The 18,256-nt window shown below is 42.6% G+C and overlaps 1 protein-coding gene and 1 long non-coding RNA gene across 2 annotated transcripts in view; both read right to left on the reverse strand.

The window, feature by feature from the left end:
• The window catches only part of LOC148330203 (ankyrin-3-like), a 103,742-nt gene extending 98,429 nt beyond the window's left edge, over positions 1 to 5,313 (reverse strand). The window contains exon 1 of the mRNA XM_088304798.1: positions 4,803 to 5,313. Coding sequence (XP_088160924.1) covers positions 4,803 to 4,883 — 81 coding nt within the window. The 5' untranslated portion in view covers positions 4,884 to 5,313. The remainder of the gene's footprint in view (positions 1 to 4,802) is intronic.
• Positions 5,314 to 8,808: 3,495 nt separating this feature from the next.
• Positions 8,809 to 12,973, reverse strand: LOC148330204 (uncharacterized). The gene is made up of 4 exons (XR_015845005.1): positions 12,775 to 12,973; positions 11,788 to 11,905; positions 11,300 to 11,448; positions 8,809 to 8,997 (listed from the first exon to the last, which is right to left on the reverse strand). It is a non-coding gene; the product is annotated as an uncharacterized LOC148330204 (long non-coding RNA).
• Positions 12,974 to 18,256: the final 5,283 nt, after the last annotated feature.

Raw genomic sequence — 18,256 nt, forward strand, 5'->3', positions numbered from 1 at the left:
ATATATATAAAAATTAAGACTACCGACCGACTAAAATGTAGATTTTTTTTTTTTTTTTAAATAATTACACAGCCTTTGAGATTTTAAAATTGCATTCTACTTCAATGCAATCTCGATGGAAAAAAAGTGTTGGGACATCAAAACCTCAATCAATCAGTCAGAGGTTGGGCTGATTGCCTAGCGGTCTAAATTCTTCGTCTTAGCGAGGACAATTGTAGACCTTGTTGGAAGAGTTTGAGCAATTTCTATTCTGCACAGAGCCAGATCCATGACATTGATGTCAAAGAAAGCCATGTAGTCACCGCGGTGGAAGTGACACTCAATCAGCCGGCCGAGGCCCGACGGGCTTTCACATGGACCGAAACGTATAGCGGCGAATACCACCTCATAGGCGGTGAGAAAAAGCCGTTTCAATTGTGCTGAGCTCTCGGTGTTATTGATTTATTTCTGCCAAGAGAACATTAAAAAAAAAAAAGTCTGTGTGCTCGCTGACAGTAAAGCAGTAAAGCGGCAAGAGTTGCAGTGCCAGATGGAAAGAGTGCAGGAGAGTGGCGAGCCCTCATTTTGGCCTTTTTGTTGTTTAGCCGGACATGCTTCACCTTTTGTGTGCACACGCACTTCACTTGGGAACTTCAACTGAACTCAACACATTTGTGGCATAGGTTCAAGTGTAAGTCGGGTTTTATTTTGATCCCTTAGAAGCTACAGTGTTCCCCGTATAAAAACATGATTGAGTGGCTCATGGATAACGATAATAATTGGCTAAAATGGGATGTCTGCAGCAAGCCAGACTTCTTAGAAAAGCGCAATCAACCAACACGAATTGAGGGATTAGTATGGGCCCTCTTATTGTTGCCACTACACACAACGTCAACCCGAACAACAAAAGAAGGTTCTACAAAGCATTACATAACATACAGCGCAAATTTTTGGGGAATCTTTTTTTTTTTTATGGGTTTTCAGAGTACAAAGGCAAGTCAGAATTCAGAGTTGCAGTCGGGTAGCACCGAGGAAGACATGTCGTCTAATTAAAGGTGTGAAGAAACAACAGACAAGGTCGCCACTTAAGCTTGAGCTGGTGTCTTCACTTTGTGACGAGGACAGCGTTTCCGGTAGCAAGCAAAGAAAAAAATAGGTTTCGAGATGCTGTGCTGAAGCTAATGTAAACAATATTGCAGTCTTAGTAAAGTTCAACTGTTGTAAAAAAAAAAAAAGAAGTAAAACATAGCGGGTATGCCAAGGTCCTCGCTCACATGTCTTCAAGCCTGGTCAGATTTTTTATTTTTTAGGTTCCTGTCATAGTAGCTGCCCGTGTTGTAAAGCTCTGGATGTCCACAGACTGCATTGATAATTTTCACCTACATTTTTTTTTCTTATCAAAGAACCTGCCAAGTGTGGCTGACGTTGAATGTGACTGAATTTTTTGAAAGGACAAATGGGCAAATTTCCGGTGCATCACCCCGCCCGCTTCCGCGAACTCCATTGACTTCAAGTCAATCGCGCCATGGAAACGCCAACGGATTTGGTGTGAACCAAGCATTAGTTGGAAAACCGTTTGAGCCAGAGAGTGTAGAGGTGCTAAGGAATACTTTAAATTTGCTCCACAGAATAATGCACAACAACTCCCCCCCCCCACCACCACCGCTCTTCACACCCCTCTCCCCAATCTACTCTGCATCACACCTATTATCCACATCCTCACACGTATTCCTCCGAGAATAACGGAGCTTCACCAGGCTGGCCGCCGGCGTCGTCTCCACCAGACCTAACTTCGATTTGCCTCCGGGATCCAGAAGGCAAGGGCAGGAAGAACCCACCTACACGTGCATGCGTGCATTCATTTATAGAGCTGCCGGAGAGAGGGGGAAGCCCACACGTGCGCTCGCTCACACCTCCACACGCCACCCGATCGAGCACTTGTGCAGCTTTATGTAAGAAATTGCACGGATGTTCAAATAGCTCGTCTCATTTGCAGCTTGTTTAACATCTGCGGGATGGAGCCACGACAGAAATGCACATTTACCGTATTTGACGAGTGGACAAATAGAAGATGGCCATAAAGTCTCTTGCAATTGCCGATAATGCACAATCCAACCCTCTTAAGGATGTGATCTAAGTCCATTAAGCCTAATGTGAATATCAAAAAGCAGCACAGCACACACACACGTTGACGCAAATCCTCCATCAGCACATCGGCCAGGCGGCCGTCTGAGGTGCGTGTCATGTGTCATCCCTCTTTGAGGGCTACTTTGCAGCAGCTGTGAATCTGAGGATGCGAGATGGCCCAGACCGGTGTCGGTACTAGATGTGGTCGGGTTGCGAGATGTTCGGGGTCCTTCGGTGGCCTTCGCACCTGCTGATGACGTCACGCGTGAGAATACATTTTTGTCATATATTTGGAGTATTTTTTTTTTTTTTCTTTCTTATGGTATTTTTCTAGACGGTGTATCTGCAAAGGGGCGTCTACGCCATTGTGGGTGTGAACATAGCCAACTTATTTCCTGGCTCCACTCATTCCATTTAAATTCAGAGTAAGAGAGGCGTGTAGAAGCAGAAAACGACTCGCTCATGTTGTTCATGAGGAGCTGCAAGTAGACCAACACAGGCGGATGATAAAAACTTTCCCAGCCCAGGGGGGTGTTTTATTAATCTCTTTATTTAATGTAATAAAGGTGATTAGAATAATACGTTGAATGAAATGATTTCTACAATTAATCAGATTTGCTGCATGCTGTCGTCCAATTCATGAATAAAATACACTGACATCCATGACACATTTCAACTGAGCAAACAATCCGTCGGCCCGCTCCCCGATCGAATCGACCAAAACGTTACACCACCTGCGCCACAACCTTCACCTGGTCTAAAGTCGACTCTGCTTTCTGCCACCAATATATCAGGCGCTATTGCGTAATGTATGCCGAGAGGCCAGATCCGACCGCGCGAGTTTGACACATGCTCTCACTGGACCATTGTAAACCATACAGTCGGGATCGCCGTAGTGATTGCGTGATCATGATTTGTTGTCAGGAGAAATGCCAAATGAAGTCTGCCCTTTTTTTCATTCCACAACCTTCCTCATCACACTGGACGGACAGACAGACATTTAATCGGACATGCGCGCAATCAGGTCCATGAGAGTGGCTGCTTCATGAAATATGAAATATTTCTCTCCTGGCCAACAAGTTCAAGCAGCCCACACTCCCCTTCTTCGTCTCCTTCTCGCTCTTTAATTCCACTCCCTCCTCCATTCGTTCACTCTCGACATCTTTCGCTCCAAAGAGAGACTAGTTGCCATGGTTACAATCATGAACACATCTGGCGTAGTTATGATGTGGCATACGCACATACGCACACGGTGACCCGACAACAGACGACCGAAAAACAGAAGCAAGTAATCATCAATATGCATGATTTTCTGTTGGGTGCTTTGTGGCGGCGAAGCGGAGCCTGCGTGAGGGAGATAACAGAACGCGGGTCCGCTGAGGAAGAAGATGCGACTGTGGCGAACTTTGGGGCGTAGTGATGATAATCCAGTTGGTTCAGTTCAACCGATCTGCACCGCAACTACCGATTGAGAGATGAAGCCGATACTGGAAAATGGTTCAAATAGCGGACTCGAAGATATATTATGTACACAGTGAATTTCATTTTGCACAACTTCCACACTGCTAGAGAGAAAAAAAAAAAAGAGCAAACCAATCGCATCCAAACATCAGAGGCATTTGTCCATATCTGCTACTTGAATTCATTTCACTGCAGTTGACAGGCTACTGTATATGCCAAAAATTGCAAACTGGGACAAGTTAGTCAAAATGTCTGCCCCCCCCAAAAAAAAATTTAAAAATTAAGTTTTTTTTTATGGCTGAAATGCAGGTGGTTTTTTTTTCTAAAAATTGTAGCCTTTGTGATTTGAAAATGGCCATGGCCTTCTACTACAAAGATAATTGTTATTCTTGATTTTAGATAATAATAAGAATTATTTGTTCAACCCAAATGACCCTGCACACTTGATTTTGGGGCCACCGGCAATGACATTCAGAAGGTTTTTTTTGCACCACGAAAGGGGCGATTGCATACCAGAGCGGCCCTAAATTTCATTGGAAGCCAAAGAAAAGAATGCACCTCTTCCCAAACAACACACCATTGTTAAAATGTATGGCAGAAAGCTTGTGTAACTGTGCGCTCCGTTCTGCTCTTTCCCTCCTGTCTAATAAATCCAGCATCTCAAGGGCCAACCCCAAATAAAGCTTTAAGCCTCATCCTTTCTTAGATGGAAAAATAGTCCAGCCGTGTATTTTACAGCCAGACGCGCATCAAGAGAATGGAGATAAGTGCAGCTTTTTTAGGTTTGTTTATGCTGAAAGAAGACACGGTGGGTTTGCTTTCAGTCACAAAAAAAAAAAAAAAAAAAAAAAAAAAAAAGGAAAAAAAAAAGACACACATGAGTGCAGGCTGACACGCACGTCGACATTCCAAGTCATGAGTCAAAACATGTTTGTGCGGCTTCCTTTTAAACGCCTTGATAACAAGTCGCGGGCTGGCAGCGCATTACATAAGCACGTCCACACAACAGTGGCGGAGTTTGACAATACAACAGAAGCCTGTTCACTTGGACCCCCTTCTCCACCTTCTTCCTCAGCCCCTTCCATCTACTTCGCATATAGCTGCGCTCCTGTAGCCAATCACCCGGGGCAAGAAGGCCACCAGCCTTGTGAGTGCAACTGAAACATCACCTGTCATGTGCTTCCACATCTCCCATCCATTGATTCCACTTCCCATTCAAAGCAAAACAAACTCACCTTTTTGCCTTTCTTTTTGCGATGAGCCGCTTTTCCTCCTCCTCCTCCTGTCACTGTCTTCTCCTTTGCCTCCTCACTCATGTTGAGAGTCACTTTTTCTTCTTTTTGTTGTCGCGCCTCGTTTAATCCAGCATGTGGGAGCTTCTTCGTCGTCAGTGGAGCTCCTCCATGGCCACGGTGATTGAGAGGAGATGATGCTCTCCTCCTCTGTCTCCACTGAGGTCCACTCCCACTCGACTGCCTTCGCAATTAGCGGCGCGCTCTCGTGAGGGTGGGGTAGACAACCGAGAGCGAGAGCGCGGGAGAGCGAGAGCGCGAACGAGCGAGAGCGAGAGAGAGAGAGAGAGGTTTGTTGAAGAAAGGCTGTCTACCTGAGACTACCTGAGAGTCTACGGGGAGCTCAGGAAAAGAGCAGAGGGATCCAAATGGGGAAGTGGAGAAAGTGGCAGAGAGGGTGGAGGGGGAGTGGCGGGGGACAACGACAACAACAACAACAACAACAACAAAAAACAGATCCACTCCCTCCCTCCTTTTTACCGTGCGCGTCTCTCGGAGGCGTGACATGAACTGAGGCTTTCCACATCTCTGACAGGCGAGTGTGTGTTGAAGGTGGGGAGGTGGGGTGAAGTGGGACGGGCGGCGGGGGTCCTTCCAGAAAAGGAACTCCTCTCCACTCTCTGTCAACATGCAGGATCAGCTTACTGGAAAAAGAGAGCGCGAGCTGTGGATGAAGGAGTTTGAGACACAGGCAAGAGGCAAAGGTTGGTGCACGCTAAACGACAACATGGACTCATTGGGAGGGAGCGGGCTGGAGACCACCTCCTCGCCTGTGCTTCCCGCAGGCAAGCCAATACAGTGGCTAATGAGGCAGACGCTCAGAATGAGGAGAAAGCGGCCAGGTGATGGGAAGAAAAAAAAAAAAACCTACAAAAAACTACAAATCAGAGAGGGGAGAGATAAATTCTGAGAAACAATTAATCGGTCAATTACTTCACAATAAGGTTGCAACCAACGATTATCTCAATAACACTAGTCAGTACATTTTTCTGCACTTTTTTTTACACTGATTCAGAATATGCCTTTATTTTTTGTTTTTATTGGCAGGTTTTCATGATAATAATAATAATAATAATACTAATAATAATGAACATAAGAGTATATTTCGTAATATTTATGAGAGTAAACTTATAAGAACATTGTAACGACACGATTGAATAGATTAATAACTAAACTGCCATTTCAAACGATGTTATGTATCACAGCTACGGAATCACCTTTTGCGTGAGGAAGAAACCATTTTTGAAGGGTGATTGATGTGCAATAAATGTTCGACAACCTTGACAGCGTTCAACCCCCGTGAAAGGCTAACTGGCCAGATGGAGTGACACGTGTCACATGACACCCCGGTCAACGCTGTCATCTTCCTCCATCACGCCCTCCACGACACCTATCGACGGCGGGACCTCCTAACTGACACTTCATTACGTTCATATGAGAGTGCAAGTAAAAGTTCATGGACGCACTCTAGGGCTTGTATTGCGATTTTTCTGACATGTATTGCGATTTCGATTTAATTAGCGATTTTCTTGTACACTGACCATTCGAAATGTGACAGAAAATGCCATTAAAGCATTCAAAACAATAGCTAAACAAAGCTATTACTGTAATAATGCAAGGACACTGAAGGTTTGTGTGACTTGCTTCATGAATGTGGGGCTTTGACGATATTGAAAACGCGTTGTCTGCGATTTGGGTCTCAAAACAATAAATCGCACACTCACAATTTGGAAGGTGTGGTTGCTTTTGCTCAGTGCCAGAAGTTACAATGTGTGGGAAATTTACCGCTATGGTATACGCAAAACAATCACTTGATTGAATGTTCAAACTGATTAATCGGCTATTTATCATACTCAACATTTCTTTTTATGAAAGGCGACTGGGTATAAAACAGATGATCAAAAAATAAACACCTTTATCGTGCTGAAGGGAAAAGGCCTTGCCTTGTCATTTATGTTCTTCATTTAAAACAAAAAATATAAACACTAACTGAATCAGTTTTCCTATTTTTCACGAGTCACATGATTAGTAGAGAATGTTACATTTGCGCAACAACAGCAAAAAAAAAAAAAAAAACTCAGCTTGCTAATGTAGAGTACTGGTAGTTAAATTAAGACGGCTACTTAGAAAAATGCTTCCATTTACTTTTGTGGCGCACAATAAAACAGTAAGCACCGATTAAAATAACCATTATTATAAATATGGGGATTATTAAGTCATAACAAGCCCCGAGGGACTTGCATTTTCTTAGTTATGTTCATTAGTCGTGTTGCGGGTTTGTTTTTTATTATTTGTGAGCAAAATTGACTGCAATACAAGAGCTATATCAACAATTTGTCTATTGCGGTTTTAGAACTGCACGACATGTTACGGACAGCTGTGTCTAATGTTCCGACGCATCCATGGGGCGAAATAGAATTAGGATATTATTTCAGTGGTGTCCTTGCAGTGCGAACCAGACAAAGTCACAAGATCAGACGACGCCCCCCCCCCCCCCTTCCGGGTTTGCCATTAATGTGACTTTGATCATCTTAAACGCAGACATGTGGCATCATGCGCGGAAACCTAATTTTGCGCTGGTGGCTTTCTCAATATCCATCATACAAAGAGATGAAGGAGGATGACGGCCTTGAGAAGACCCCAAGGTTCACTTACAAAATGTGAGCGCAACATTTTATTTGGCTGGCAAAAACATTAAACAGATCATGTATATTCCCCACAGTTGCGCCACTGGGAACTACACACCATTGCGGTCATTTTTAATTACCGTATTTTCACGACCATAAGGTGCACTTAACTCATTTACTGCCATTGACGGCTAAAGACGTCAAAGATCCTTTTTTTTTTTTTTTTTTTACTCGGCTGGTGGTGAATGAGTTAAGTCTTGGATTTTCTCCCCAAAAACTTTTTACCAGTCTCAGTTTTGACTAAATTCACAAGGACTGTCTTACCATTTTCAGAAATAAGCAGATGACAGAAGATTGACTTGTAGTTTAATGTCACACTTGATGGGTGGGCAGGCCCTCCAGAGAGCCAATTGTTTGTAAATAAGCAATTAGGGAAATCAATTTTCCATTATATGTCGCCTTGAGAGATTACATTGTTGATATAAAGTTAGAGGAAAAGAGTTTTGTTTTTTGAACAGACATTGCTCTAAATGTACATAATCCTCAATATTGAAGTCGAGCTCTTTTTTCAGTCTTGGAAAAATCAGCACGTCGAAAAAGCATTCAACCAATCTGAGCCCCAAAGATCCATTTTTTTTTTTTCTTTTGCTCCGTCACTATTCTAGAAAGTTCGTTTATCTTGGGGATACGTGAAAGCACCCCAGGCACAGCTGTACAGCAATGTCTGTTTCAAGCAGGCTGTGATAGAAGGCACCGGCCTCCAAGTGTCTTCTCACATCCATCACCGAGCGGATCGAAGCCCGGCAATCAATGCTGTGTGCCGACGCCTGATCGGGCCTGACGTAAAGCTCAGCGACTGCTGGGTGGCAAACCGCCCCCCCCCCCCCTCACTTTCCGGGCTGCTACCAAGCAAGAGCTTCCCTCTTCACAACAAATCAATCATCACATACGACATAATGAACACTCCAGCTTCGCATGAATCATACCCGACTAAGCAACACGCAAAATAACAGCAGGAGCAGCTTCTATGTGAGTATTGACCAATGCGTTCACTGCGAATCAATGCCAAGGGAAGTTCTTATTACCGCAATAAGATTTTGGATTAGCAATTTGCAGTGACATATAGAAACAATGCAAGAATCCAGCCAACACATTACGGGCTGATCATTTCTTATGTTGCACAGTTGCATTTGCCACAAGGGAGCCATTGTTTATGTTTATTACATTTATGTGCACTACAGATGCACATGTGTGAATTTAATGGCACAGTGTTGGACTCACTGGAGCGATTCGCAGCCGAGTGTGAAGCGGTTGAGATGAAAATCAGCGCCTCCAAATCTGAGACCAGTCGGAAAATTGCTTGAGTGCGCTGTCCAGTTCTGGGATGAGATCCTGCCCCATGTGGAGGAGTTTAAGTATCTGGGGGTCTTGTTCAAGGACGACCGAGGACACGCTGGAGAGACGATGTCTCCCGGCTGGCTTGGGAAAGTTTCGGGATCCGGACGAAGTGGCTGGGAATAGAGTTTGGAAAAAGAACAGCATCTAAGGCTCAAGACAGGAATGCTCTCTGAGGACTGCCGAAGTGCCCTCCAGCAAGGCGCGGAAACTTCTCACAAGTGCCGCCCCTATATTGTAATAATCCCAGCGTTTGAAGTCAAATGTCACGCTGCGGGATGTGTCCGTGCATGCGTGCCGGGTGTGGGAATTGAATTCCGTGTTACTTGTCAAGCATGTCGATGTCAACGGAATTCCCACATTAGCAGGATTAAGACATACTACACGCATATACGAGACCCACATTTGCTCTCTTACGTTTAACAAATGAAACCATCATTCTATTTTTTTAATGCATTTTTACATTTAGACTTTATTCAATTGATTTTCTTTTTTTGCATTGTTTCTAATTGTATTTCTATGTCTTCGTAGGGTTTTATTTTTTGGTCACTGTTGCACATATGTAACAATTTGGGCATTTTAAATCACTAATAAAACGTATCACGCAGATGCACCACACATACTTTCTGACACCAATTTTCTTCATATTATTGACTTGCTGCAGATTACCTAATGGAACAAAAGAAATCACAATATATGTGGAGTCAATTGAATTTACATGTTTTCTAACACACTTCAATGTCATTCTTCATCATTTTGTTTTAAGTGTATTTATACATTTCTTTGGCTATTAATACCAAATGCAAGTTTGCTTTAAAAAGCACATTTCATACACATGATAACTCAATGTGCTTCACATACTTACAAAACAACATTTGAAGGCAAAAATACAACATTTAAAGGCAAACAAATTCAAGCTAAGTTCTGTCAATATAAAATAAAAACTAGTTTACTAAGGTGCCTAACAAAATGTACAACTCAAGAGCATGATTTGGGAAAAAAAAATGATTCGCAAAATTCTTTACAAGGCCTTAATGTATGGAAAATTGCAAAGTTTTTAAGCTGGTTTAAAAAGCATTTTCACTTGAGGCTAACTTCAGTTTTCATTTCATTTGCGTGCAGCATAACAGCAAAATGCTGATTCACCATGTTTAAAGCTGCCCATTGTGCGTAATGTACGACCTGTTTGCGTATATGGTACGCAGTCCACAATAAATCTTCTGTGTTATGGCGGTAATGTGCAAAGATGTTATTGCGGTATTTTCAGCTGATTTAGTCAACATGAATGAATTGAAATAAACTCCTACACTTTATCCACATTGCAATCACCTCATTGTGATCGGAACCAAGGCTCATGGCAATATTTCTTAAGGTTTCTATAATTTCTCAATATTTCTATAAACTGGGACAAAAATGGCCTTTTAAACTGAAGAAGCTGATATTTGGAAATATGATGCACACGCACATCATGTAAAAATCTGTGTAGCATTGAGCAATATCCTTCCAGGTGCTCCAACTGAGCCCTACTTTGTGCTGCAACCAGGTCAAGTCCAGACAGGTGCTCCCTGACTGATAAAAAGCTACCGGGCCGAAGGGGCTCCATTTTTATCCCGGCCCTAATATTCCAGGGACCCATTTGCATCATTAACACACATACACACCCTATTTTCACCAGGAGAGCCATAGTGAGGGTTTTACAGAGAAACCAATGCTGATTCAGGGGCACATTAAAGCTCCCTCACCTTGAACGTGTAAGTATGTAAAATGACTTTAATTTCCCCAAATTGCTACTTTACAGTGAAGGGACAACTCCCTAAACAAAGTAATGACAGTGGGTAAGCACGCAGAAACACCCACGCAGGCGTTTGGAGTCAACGAGCATGAGCAGAATAAAAATAGAAATTAGAACTTGCTTAAAAATTTCATTTCAGCTTTCTAAACTGTGAAGCTGAAAAATCACAGTAACTATGAGTAGGTAAGCGATTGATGACAAGACTGCTGTGAAAAAGCTACATAGGCTTTTTTTTTTTTATGGATTTTAAGTGAACGCGCTCAGCAAACCTGTCCTTTTCCGTGACATGATCATTATTACGGTCACATGTGATATATGTACAAGAGGTCTCACACCCCATATGAGCTATAACTCCAGCGGGGAGAAAGGTGGACCCACAAAGACGAACAAGTTATGACCGTAAGGAAGCAAAGGTCAGACAAATACGCAAGTAGGAGGCGAGATAATCGACTGGCACCAAGAATTGATGAGGCAACTCACCAGCTGATACTATTAGGTCAGTGGTGAGTCTGGCATTCATTATCATGACAAGCGGGGGCGGAGACTAGACTGGCCTGATGTGCAGAAATTTAGAGACGCACCAACACCCTCACCACTGAACAAATACACAATGCAGCTCTGCTTACCTTTGGCCTTTAATATGATAGCAGGGGGGTTGCACCTGTCAGAGTTGTTTCTGCACGATAGAGCTTGAGATAGTGTCGGCAAGCCGTTGCTTGAAAGTGGCTCTGGATCTTGGCCGAGCGTAGCTGGTCATGCCATGGGTGGAGAAAGGCTGTGAAGGGCAGTTATGTAAATTAGCCACATAGCTCCGTAACATTGGAGTCAGAATGCAGAAGGGTTAACTCACAGATATTTGCATCAACAGGCACATGACAAAAGGAAAATTCGGTTTAATTTGCTCATTCAATGCCAGACCGTTGAAATTTATTTTTGACGTCTACAGACGTCAATGGCAGTGAGTGAACAAGAAATTGGATAAATCCAAAAAATAAAATCTACATGCCCATAACATAAGGAATAAGACTCCCTTAAAGTCATTATAAGAACAAATATTAATTTCCAAGTAAATTAATGGATATGGATAAAGTCGTTCTCTTGTTTACCACCACACCTTTTTGGGCTTTAGTGTGTCATCAGCAGCTCTGCGGCGGAGGACTTTTTAGCAGCGCTAAGCAGTCTTTTCAGCGTCTCTCAAGTCAGATGAGGACACCGCAAATGCTGAACAACTGCTAAAAGACATTCAGTCAGTGTCACAACCAAATGAATACACTTGACATGCAATGATGGCAACAGAAAAATGAGGGGAGAGTGAAAATACACAAATACAGAAACCATACTGTTCAACCAGAATACATCTCAAGTTAATAAAATACACAAACATTTAGAGCAACCTAAAAATAAATTGTAGGCGCAAAATGTATCAAAAATATTGAATATTTAACGTCTGCCCATTGCCCGCCTTCCAAATGCACACCTATTCGAGTTATTTGTTGCATATTGTATTCATGTGGCAGTTTGCAGATTTTTTTTTTTTTTTCAAAACACATACTTTGCCCCTCCCATCTGCAGCATAGTGTGGGCCTTTTTTTTTTTTTCCTCCCCCTTCCTGATGTTTCCCATTTTCATCTAAGTCAATCGGGGCGCCATTTTGTGAACTGTCAAGCTTCCAGTTCTGTCGTCCTGTATTGGCCATTATTTTCCTTTTTTTTTTTTTTTTTAATGTGTCTTGGACAGGTTGTAAATGTTAAGAGAATTTCACTGCCGTGACGAGCATCGACAATAAATCCCGTGTTATGGATGGCCTTGCGGCCAGAGAAGGGATCACCACGCAGATGCAAGAGTTTGAGCACAGTGACACAGGCTTTATTCAAACCATAGATTTGAACTCCAACAACACAAAACGTCATCGCAAGAGTAAAAACAATTTTGCACTAACAAGAAATAGTGGACGAGAACCAAGGGATCCAAAAGGCTATTTAAAAAACTAAACAGAAAGTGTCCAAGAGCACTTAAAGGAAACACACATTAAGTACTCTTGGTATGCTAACTAGCTTTGTAGCAGAAACACAAAAACGCAGTAGAACTTAATTTAACCAACCTTAAATACTACTGGCGCATTGACAAATTGACGCAAGCTGAGAACCCGAAGGATTTGGCAAGCAGCAGGACCACTTGCAAGGAAATACACCGGCGATTCTGTTTGTTTGGGGCTGAACCTAAATACTACAGACTGCTGATTAGCACCAGGTGCATCGGACTCATTGAAATTGCTTCCCTTCTGTGACTCCGCCCACTACTCCACCGCGATGGACTGTGGGTGGAGAGAACATATTAGCAACATAAACAACACTGGACATGACATTTCGGCCCGTGACATGGGACCTTCAGACTTTTTCATGTGTCCTTCTATCATAAACTTGTCAACACAATTTTGTGGTGAAACTCATGTGTTTTTTTTTTTTTTTTTGTCTACTGAGAGAGCTTTTGGGTAGTCATGTTAAGGAACTCTCAATTCCATAAAATTTGACACCAGGACACATTTGCAAATCCGGAATGTGGGAGAGAGAAATAAAGTGCATAGAGAAAACCCACTTAAGTACGAGGATAACAAGTTTTAAAGCCTGAACCTCAGACCTGTCAGACATGCTGGACAAACGTGCTTCCCAAATGGGAATTATCCTCCAAAAAAAAAAAAAAAACCCTTAAGAGTCCAACATGCAAGTCACATGGTTTGCCAGAAGCTGCAACTGTCCATGAATGACAAAGACAGCGTTGCATATCATTATCGTTCGATTCAACAAAGAAATGATCTCTGGACAGAAATAATCTGGTCAAGCGTTGCCACGGACAACCAAATGACCGCTCTTTCTCTCTCGCTCTAGCGAGCGCCCTCCTTGTTACGTAGCGTGCAGACACACATGCGCGCACACGGATGACACGCGGGACCGCTTTTCTCCCAGCAACATCATCACTCGCTTTCCCACCCTTGTCTCCATGGAGACGAGCATCCAGTGCTGGCAGGTTCCTGACCGTTGTGAATCAGCACAGACGAAAAAAAGGAGGGGCGGGGTATCTCTTTGTATTTCAACATGACTGGGCGGGAGGGGTGGAAGATTTTTCTAGTTGACATGCGTCTGGTGTATTGCCTGGCAAAAGACATACAGCTTCACATTTTTTTCATCAAAGGGATGTTGGGGGGGGGGGTGGAACATGGGAGGAAAATGGAGTACCCAGTGAAAACCCACGCAGGCACGGGGAGAACATGCAAATTCCACACAGGAAGGGCGGAGCCAGAATCTATCCCACCTCTCCACTGTGAGGCCATCGAGCTAACCAGTCGTCCGGCGCGATTTAAAAAAATAAGCAAATAAATCATCTGCGCTACAGCTGAGGCACAAATGACGGACTGTGATATAGCGCTGGAAGGAACCCTGTACTTTTAATTCTTGAAAGATTACGACTTACTCCTACTTTTACGAGAATGTGAAGCATTCCAATAAAAAAATAAATAGTAATAAAAGTTGCTTTTTTTTTGTGCCGTTAAGTAGCAAACCAAATTTAAAGGTCATTGGATTTTAGTGAGGACTCTTTAAGGGAAGTCTCTTGTCAACGGCCCCGGCGATGCATACGGACGCCGCAGACTCTCTCGGTACAAAAATTGAAATGTGCTCGGATGACAAGACTGGAGCCAGAACCAGAAACAACACACACACACACACACACACACACACACACACCCCTAAACCTCTGCTTGGCCCCTTGCATCGCCACCCATCGCCACCTTCTCAAGAATCTTCCAGTGATGCAGGACCTTTAACTGAGGTTCATTTCCGCTGTAACTTCACACACACACACCCCACAGCAAGTTTGTGTGCGTGGGCATTTTTATTTTTATGCACACGTTCTTGCGTGTATTAATCTGATGATCTTAGGTAACACGCACAACAGTTGAAGTGTTGAGATGATTCTCTTCTGCTGAATGCACACATCAAGCAGATCTTTTACATTCCCTTTAAGACTTTCGATAGCCATTCAAGAATTTATAACACAGCATCCAGTAGGCCCATTTAGGTACTAGTACTGCTCTAGTGCACTTTGTCCTCACTGGGAAGACAATTGACCTCACTAAAAGAAGGACTAGGAGAAGGAATAAGTCACACTAGTAGAGCGATGGTGTCCTACCAGTAACGTTTTTTTTTTCTACTAGTGCATTTTCCTACTTCACATAAAGCACCTTAAGGTTTGTGCACTAGTATGCGCTTTGTCACTACTAATATAGATTTTAATTGCGTGGTTAATCGGTTTCGTTGCAGCCGTTGGCCTTGTAACTGAACCGTGGTTGTGCTATTCAACTTGTTAATGTTTTTCAGCCTCTCTGTGGATTTGGTTTCTCAGAGCAAGTCTGGACACAGATCTACTATCATATTAAAAAAATTATAATGATTAAGAGCATCAACACGCTTTCATGTTCGGGAAAACAAGTTAAGCATAAAACGAAAGCCACAATTCCTGACGTGCACCCAGCTGAGTCCTAATTAGACTGAACCACAAGCATGTGCGCCACCTGAAGGCACGCGGCCCGCTAAAACGCGATGGCAACATTCCTATATGTGCTTTGGAACGTGTGGCCACTAGTTACGAGCATTAGCATATCGGTGGGAGGCATTTGGCATTCTCGTCTGACGTAACGACGGCTTCATGTGAGGCGGGAGAACACATGTGACATTGTTCTCCATTCCGCTCATACTTTTGACAATTCAAGTCTCAGAGTGTGAGAATCACCCGATGATCGTCGAACAAAACCATCACACAAACGCACGCACGCGGGCGCGCAATCATGATGTGAGTGAGGACGGAAGGCTCTTGCATACGGTGTTGCCATGGCACACGTTCACCATGGCAACAGAGCCGGCAACTAGGGAATAAAAGCGGCGGTGGCGGCGACGATGTTGTCGTCTGGGCCACTGTGGCTGCTCTGACTGAGACATACATACAGTAGAGTGCATGAGTGCAAAGCCGGAGGAACGTTTCTTACTGGTATGGTACTAGTACACTCTTGGTCTTCCAAAGAATAAGACAATTCAGTATAAAATGAGAATGAGTGTCATACTAATGCTCCCCCGCCCCACTACTATGTCCACTAACTGTGCCGCACTAGTAATGACACTAATCACAACTAGTAGACATGAGCGGAACACGCACTAATAACTTCCTAGGCCTTACTAGTAGCACCAAAATATTGATTAATTGTAGTAGTTGTTTCACTAGTAACATGTACTCATCTATGAAATGTCAAACAGTAGAAGAAGGCAGTAGTGGAGAGAAACTGTATTGTTCACTTTTCAATCTATGCTATATTGTGTAACTCGTGAGGGAAAGGAGTATACTAGTGCAGGGACATGAAGCCGGATATAAGAGGTGTCAAATGTTCAAATTGCTGGAAATCTAAGAGTGACATTACAAAATTCTAATAGGTAACATCTAGTGTTTCACTGAGACTACTAGTAGCCTGCAGTTGCCAACGTGTGCACAGTTTTGCTTCAAGAGTAAGAGGTATAGCTGACCTGCTGGTGAACAGTAGCATACTAGTACGTGGTCCTGAAACCAGATGTAAAAGGTGTCAAATGTTAAAATTGCTTTGAAAGCTAATAGCGTTGTTACAAAATTCAACTATTCAACATGTGGTGTTTCACTAAAACTACTAGTAGGCTGCAGTAGTCAACTAGTGCAGTTTCGCCTCAAGAGTAACATGTATAGCGATCCTAATAGCGAACAGAAACGTCAGAGTAGTGTGAGGTAGTAGAGGGGAGAGAAATATTAGATAAAGTGGCCCTATTCTTTCTTGCTAGTGCAATGAAATTTAACTATTGAGGATAAAGAGCATACTAGCATAGATGAGCCTCGAATAAATGCGCTAATGGCGGCTAAGATACTGGTGACATGTCACTAACATTATTCTTCACTAGTAGTAGCACCACAATATCAAAAGGGGCAAAGCTTTGCCTCACTGATAAAATGTACAGTAGTTGTCTAACTGCTTTGCCAACGTTGAAAGGCTACTAGTACAAGAAATAGTCTTACTAGTGAGGACAAAGCGTGTACTAGTACATGGATCTTATGCCGGATCTCAAATAAATCCTCAAACGGCGTAGAACAATTACATGTTACATGTGAGGCAAAATTATGCACTAGTGTGTGAACTTGAAACATTATTTACAAGTAGAATACACACCCCAACTAATAATATGGCTGCATGTTGTTATTTGCATCCATTCATCACAGCAGTGGAAGTTCAAACCTGACTGACTGCAAGGGGAATCCCAAGTATTTCACAACACACACACACAGGCCTGCCTGTCATTCGCAATGTCATTTGAGATTTCTTTTTTCCCTGACATGATTTTCAACTCAGAAATAGACAGAGAGTGACAATGACAATTGAAATCCATTCTGATCAAAATCAGAAAAATTTGGATGTCTTAGAAAGATGATTTTGTGAGATTATCTCGTGGTGAAGTGCGTGTTGAAGGTTTTGCCCTACCTCGGGCCAGAACGCGTAACTAGATAAAGATAAAATAGAACAATGCGCTAAATAAAAAAATGTGATTGATTTTTTCTTTTTTTTGTGAAAATCAATTAATACTTAGGCAGCTATGCTAATAGGCTAACAAAATGATAAACCCCTTCAACATGTATGATCAAAAATTGTTGCGGAGTGTGTTAAAGGGTAAGAGATAAGTATCAATTACTAATGCACCACCCCACAGCATAGATACACACCACACTTGCCGATTTTCTCTCATGTGTGGTGTGTGACTCTCTTGCATATTAAAAATTGATCAGGTGTTAAAAATCGGCACGTGTACCGATCAGCTTGAGGTGGATAGGCACGTTGAATAAAACGGTGCTGTGAGTCACATACTTCCGTTTTAAATAAATAAAATATAAACACTTTCTGAAATATTGTATCGATAAATCAGCCCAGCCTTCCATGCGAATTGAATGTTGCTCTGGTTAACATCAGAGGGAGAAATGAAACGCGGCTTGAACATTACGCACCGAGGAGGCATTTCATTTCACAGATGAGGTTAGCCTTCTGTGGATTTGTTTGCTTTCATTGTGATTTAATTAAAACGGCTGATCGCAAAGATTTTTATCGCTATACTGTTTTTTGTTTTTAATTAAACGTGACACTAATTGGGCAGGCTTGGGAGGCGTCTGCTCTCAAAGGTGTCTCACACGTTCATATCCTTCTTTTGGTAATTCAAAAGAGTTCTGATCAGACCCGATTATTGGGCAGAACTCGTAAACCACCACATGATTGGTTGTTACATGGGCCATATACTTATTTATTACTACAATAAAACAAATGTTTTCAGGGAAATTGGACTAAAGCGGTAAACGGTTAACTTTGACCTGCCCTTAAAAAAATAAATGGCGCTTCAAAAATGTATCTGTCTCATGACAAAATGGCTGCAGTGAAAAAGGTCAATAAAACCAAAAAGCTGGTGATGCAGAATACGGCGCACATTTTTAACTATGGTGGTTTCCTTCCCCAGTAAATTTTACAAGTTGACGCT

This window comes from Idiotropiscis lumnitzeri, chromosome 9 (genome assembly GCF_059441095.1).
Source record: "Idiotropiscis lumnitzeri isolate Australia: NSW breed Sydney's pygmy pipehorse chromosome 9, RoL_Ilum_1.0, whole genome shotgun sequence".
Taxonomy (NCBI): Eukaryota; Metazoa; Chordata; class Actinopteri; order Syngnathiformes; family Syngnathidae; genus Idiotropiscis; species Idiotropiscis lumnitzeri.